The sequence below is a fragment of the Pleurodeles waltl genome, chromosome 3_1 (assembly GCF_031143425.1).
Source record: "Pleurodeles waltl isolate 20211129_DDA chromosome 3_1, aPleWal1.hap1.20221129, whole genome shotgun sequence".
Classification (NCBI taxonomy): Eukaryota; Metazoa; Chordata; class Amphibia; order Caudata; family Salamandridae; genus Pleurodeles; species Pleurodeles waltl.
In genome coordinates this window covers 351,270,714-351,276,713 of record NC_090440.1, presented here as the reverse complement: position 1 = coordinate 351,276,713, position 6,000 = coordinate 351,270,714, and the positions used below count along the sequence as shown (strand labels likewise).

Sequence of the window (6,000 nt, the reverse complement as noted above, 5' to 3'; positions counted from 1 at the left end):
GGAAGCGTTTCTGGGTGAGGTCACTTCTGGAGTAGACATCTGTTAATGTCACTTCTTGGTCAGGGTTCCAGGGATGAGGAGACTTTCAAATCAGAGAGCTTGTGCAAATTCACTTTTGAGTTGTGAGCATGTTTGAGCCACTTTTAGGTGAGAGGCATAGGTAATGCCCCTTCCAAACATGAACGCAATTGCCGTATGTGGCATCCAGGCCAGGGGGCATTGGTGATGTCATTTAAGGGACTGGACTTCTGGTACATCTTATAAGAGGGTGTTAGCTGTCAGGTTATGCAAACTACACCCACTTTCGAGTTTGTTATAAGCAAGACCACTGGAATTATGTGATTGTGCAGCCGCGAAGTTTTTGGCAATACTGTAGGTTTGCTGCATTTGCCACATAATCCAGCATCTGCCACATAATATGGAGATTTTGACAAAAAACTGTGCTTCTAGGTCAAACAGTTCTAAAGGTACTTAAGGCCCTTTGCGAAATGGACTTGTCACCTATTTTGTTGCATTGTGCGATATTTGAGTATTAAACTGGTATTAATAAGATGCAATCAATACCCAGACAGGGTAATCAAGTTTAAAAATGATGAAAAAATACTATTACAAAACGTGCTGCATTTTGCAACATAATTTACCTTTTCTTGCCGAATAATCTACTCAACCCTGCCACGCAATTTAGCCCTCTCATGCTGCATAATTCCAGTGGCCCTGACTATAAGATATCCATTAAGACTACATATATTGCTTTTCGAGAGGCATCTACCTTCGTAAATTCAGCATTTCAAAGAACTTGAATTACAATTAAGAAGACTACCCCTCCTTTGTGCTGGCTCTAGTACGAGTTTCCTGTGCGTTATGCATACTGCTCTTGTGATCTGTCCTCTGTAAGTAAATTAGGCCGGCTCAGGAAGTTCTTGTAGACCGGAGATTGCATCAACGGTCAATAATAACAAAACTAAGAAGGATGCATCGCATCTTCCCTCAGGAATTGCATCATCCGTCCTAGTTTCGCGGATGCAATACATGTCCGGGTTCCTTTCTAAACATGTTATAAAAGGATGAAGGTTATCATTTATACCCAAAAATGCATTTATTGAATTTGCTCAGACGATAAGGAACACATTTATTCGAACTCTTTGACATCGACGAATTATAAAAATCTTTATTCACAAAACCTCGATATCTCCGTGCCACTAGTCCAGTATATTTATAGTGAATGAGTCATCCTGGTCCCTTCTGATAGGCTGCAAATGAAACACCCCTGGGGCTGCCAGTCAATTACAGCGGCTCTCTGCTTCATTCACAGATTTATGAGGCTGCACACTGCGAGCAATTCATTCAGAGAAGTTCATTCATAAAAACGGCAGCAGCCTTGAAATCGCCATTGCCTGTAGTCGTGCGTGAATGAGAGGCTGAGGAAAAAAGCCAGAGACACACACCCACAGGACAGGCGATAATATATTTTGGGCGATTTAGTCTGAGGCCATCTGCAATAACAGTCTAGCGTGCCTTGTACCTATATCCATCCCTGAACATCTTGCAAGGCTGCAGACGGCATCCTGCACGGCGAATTTGTAACCAACACCGCTGAACCCGTTTTAAGATTGTTATCCATTAATTTCCATTTCCCATGAAGCCATGCCTTGAAAGGATCTGAAGGAGCTCCGCTGTTTTACCACCTGTACCGTTATCCTGAAGGAAGCCCGCGGCCTCTGTTGGACGAACCCCTTTCGCACGTTTGGTTCGTTGTTTCACGTCAGCGAGGTAACGGTTTCGACGAAATGCTTCTGCGAGCGGTGGTCCAGCGTCCTGTTCCCGGAAGGACAGGATGCTGACGGAAGCGCCTGGCTGGTTAATACCGAGATGGTGTCCTGGGACTCTCCAAATTATACTGCTAGTGTCTTCCTAACAGGTTTTATTTGGTTTATTTCCTAGATTAATGGATATAAGCCCTTTGCGCTGCTCGAGTCCTCATAAATAATTGAATACCATTTAGCAGGGGAATCCCTCTTTGTTATTGCTGTGCCGAAGCGCTCACCCATGCTCTGGTTTGGGCGCGAGAAGAAAGACGCTTTATGGCAGAAGGCTCTTTAAGAGAATCCGAAGGCTATGAGAGAACGCGACCGGCATACTTCCAAAGGACACAGACTGCACTTTGGACCCTCCAGAAACCTAGGGATGCTCCACAGGACCAAATACAGCCGCTTTCGGAATGACTCTGTCACATCCGTAGAGGATGGCCGCCAAAGCGCGCCTCTTCGTGTCAAAGGCGCGCCTCTCCCCGCTCCTTCCTCCTTGTCACGGAGTTTGCCAACAGAGGATGTCACCTTGGTGGCCCAGGACAGCTCGACCACCTTCTGCACTCTCATTCCCAAGATGGCAAATCTAAAATTGTCTAACCCTGCCAGCCTGCTTGGGCTTCGACATTTTTCACTGGGGTCAAAAGATGTGCCAAGGATAAAACTATCGGAGAGCACGCCGGCCAGCCCTGTTTCCACAGAGGTCAGCTTTAGTAGCTATATGTCTTCCTCTCCGCAGCAGGAGCAGGACATCCTTGGAAAGCCTCTGGACGACATTCTGCTCATGGGCCTACAGGAGCCGATGTCTCCCAAGACCCCACGCAAGACCCTTCTCTCCAACAGCGACAGCTTCCTGGAGACTGGTACCACCTACTCTGTGCGGGTAAGTTATCTTCCGGGCATGTCTTTTATACGATGCCCACCATGCTCGCTGCTTTAAAGCCAAACTTTTCAACAACGTTTGTTCTTATTCTTTCCTTAAGCTAAAAAATACTTTTTCTTTTAGGTAAAGTTCATTTCAAAGATTAATTCAGTGTAAGAGACGTCGACAATACATTTGCAATAGTTTTGCACAACTTTGCGTAACTTTTTTTTGGGCATAACTTTGCATAGTACCAGTGCTAGTGGACAAACAAAAACATAAACTTACTGATGTCAATGACAAATTAGTGTGGCAAATGAGTTCAAATGGCAAGTGTAAGCAGTTAAAGGTGTAAATAAGTAGTGTATTGCCCTACTCATATAATATATTAAACATGCCATGCTGCACGTGAGACGAAACGTTTCGTAAGCACTAGCTATTTTATGGCCGGCCAAACCCAAGTTTTAAGCTGTGAGCAGTCTCGCACTATTCCTCAGGTCTTGTTTTTCCTAAGATAAATGTAAGATGTGAGTTGGTTTATAAGAACATGATTTTAGAAAGGAAATACCCATGGACTTCTAAGCACTGTTATGTGAAGTGCATTACTCAACTCAGAGTTATTGATTCATTGGTTGGAAAACTGAGTTCACCTCCTGGAATCTGAAACTCTGACTGATAGGGACCACAAAATCTCTTCTGTAGTTGCATGAACCAACTAAGCTACCCCACCTGAATCCCCCTTTCTCCTAAAAAGCATGTCACTTTCCACATGTGCAGTCTAGTATTTAAGGTGTGTTATGTACTGTTACACTGGCGGAACCAATGCAATCAAATGTCCATTACTGGCATTAAAGATCATACAAAGAAACATCGGCGCGACCGCTTTACCTGTTGATCAGTGTAAGTCTGACTGATCAATCAATCAATCAATCAGGGGTTTGTAAAATGCGACTACTCACCTATAAGGGTCTCAAGGCACTGGGAGGGCTGCTGATCTGACTAAGAGCTGTGGTTCAGTCGAAGAGCCAGGTCTTGAGTTCCTTTCTGGATTGGGGCAGCGACGGAGATAGCCTAAGGTGGAGGGGCAGGGTGTTCCAGGTCTTTGCGTCGACGTAGAAAAAATATTTTTCTCCAGTCCTGGTCTTACGGATCCGTGGGACGTTTGCCAGGGATAGCTGGGTGGAGCTGAATTTTCTGGTGAATGTGTGGAATGAGAGGCAGTGGTTGAGGTACACCAGTCCTGCGTCATGGAGGGCTTTGTAGGCGTATGTGAGGCGTTTGAAAGTGACTCTTTTGTTAACAGGGAGCAAGTGGAGTTCTCTCAGGTGCTCGGTGATGTGGCTGTGGCAGGGAAGTGTTTAGGACAAGTCTGGCAGCGGCATTTTGGATGTTCTGAAGTTTCTTGAAGAGTTTCTGGGTGATGCTGGCATAGAATGTGTTGGCGTAGTCGAGTCTGCTTCTGATGAGTGCGTGGGTGACCTTCTTCCTGGACTCTGTGGGGAGCCACTGAAGATTTTTCAGAGCAGTCGCAGCGTATGAAAACAGGATGATGAGAATTGATCTGGTGGTTCATGGTGAGCGAGGAGTCCAGTATGATACTGAGGTTTAGTGCTTGGTCGGGGGGTATGTGAGGGGGTACTCAGCGCGGTTGCCACCAGGAGTAGTCCCAAGCAGATGGGATGGAGCCCAGGATGAGGACTTCGGTCTTGTATGAATTGAGCTTGAGGCAGCTGTTCCTCCTTCAAGTGGCCACGGCCTTCACCCTGTTGTGGAAGTTGCTTTTGGCGACTGTGGGTTCATTGGTGAGGGAGAGGATCAGCTGGGTGTTGTCAGCGTAAGAGAGGATGTTAAGTCCGTGGTTCCGGATGATATCTGCGAGCGGACCATGTAGATGTTGAAGAGGCTGGGGCTCAGAAAGGAGCCCTGGGGCACTCCTCAGCTAATCTCTGTGGGCTCTGAAAGGAACGGTGGAAGCCTGACTCTCTGCATTTGGCCGGTGAGGAAAGAGCAGATCCATTCCAGGACTTTTGCATGTATGCCGGTGCCGTGGAGTCTTGAGCATAGGCTGCGTTTGGAGACAGTGTCGAAGGTGATCAAGAGGTCCAGGAGGATGAGGGTTTCTGCTTTGCCTCGGTCGAGGAGGGAGCAGATGTAGTCGGTAGCAGTGAGGAGGGCCGTCTTGGTGCTATGGTTGCCTCGGAAACCGGATTGGGAGAGGTCCAGGGTGTGGTTGGCTTTGATTCATTTGGAGAGCTAGGCGTTGATGGCCTTCTCGATGTCTATGGAGGGTAGGGGAGCAGAGAGATGGGTCTCAAGTTCTTGAGCTCCATTGAGTTGGCAGATGGCTTTTTCAGCAGGGCTTTGAGCATGTCTTCAGTCTTCAGGGAAGGCGGCCTTCTTGATGGAGCAGTTGATGGTGTGGCAGAGCTCGGTGACGATGTTGGTGGCGGCTCTGTGGAATATACGGGGCAGGCAGGGTTCAGAGGGGGATCTGGAGTGGATGCTATTCATGATCTTGAGGGTGTTGTCTCTGGTGGGGGGGTCCAATTGAGCAGGATCTGGTGGGGTCCAGCATCATTGGGTATGGTGGTGGCGGGTGAGGTGGAAGGGGTCTTGGTTTTCGGAGCTGTCGTAGATCTGCTTCATCTTGCAGTGGAAGAAGGTGCTCAGTCTGTTGTAGAGGTCTTGGGAGGGTGGGATGCCTGTTGTCTCTGTGTTGGGTTTGACGAATTCTTTGACCACGGTGAAGAGTTCTTTGCTGTTGTGTGCGTTGGCATTGATCCTTTCTGGAAGGGCAGTTTTCTTTATTGTTTTGATGAGGAGGTGGTTTTGAAGGCTGTTTGGGCTCTCAGGATCTTGCTGTCCTCCATCTCTTCTCAAGCCGTCTGCAGGTGCTCAAATACTCTTGATGGGTGGGAGTAAGCCAGCTTGCTTTCTTGGGGTGTTGGTTGCCAGGGGCTTTCTTGAGGGAGAGCCAGTGTGTCGGTGCAGTCAGAGATCCATCGGTGGAGGTTGCGTGCTGAGGCTTTGGTATCTGTGGATGTCGGTAGAGAGGTCTTGCTGAGGGAGGTGGTGAACTTTTCTTCGGTGACCTTGTTCCAGTTTCTGTGGGGAGGGGGTTGGCATGGTGGTGCACGGTGGGTTTGGTGAAGGAGAAATGGATGCAGTGGTGGTCTGTGCAGAGAAGCTCGGAGGTGTGGCTGAAGATAATGTTGTCGCTGGCAGAAATGACTGAGTCGTGCGTGTGTCCTGCTGAGTAAGTAGGAGAGGTGACCAGTTGTTTGAGTCTGATGGTTGTGAGGTTTTCTAGTAGGGATGCAGTGTTTGGGTCAC

At 47.8% G+C, this 6,000-nt stretch overlaps 1 protein-coding gene across 1 annotated transcript in view; it reads left to right on the top strand.

Moving 5' to 3' along the window:
- Positions 1-1,342: 1,342 nt before the first annotated feature.
- Positions 1,343-6,000, top strand: part of SHC4 (SHC adaptor protein 4) — a 271,212-nt gene continuing 266,554 nt past the window's right edge. The window contains exon 1 of the mRNA XM_069222504.1: positions 1,343-2,688. Coding sequence (XP_069078605.1) covers positions 2,116-2,688 — 573 coding nt within the window. The 5' untranslated portion in view covers positions 1,343-2,115. The remainder of the gene's footprint in view (positions 2,689-6,000) is intronic.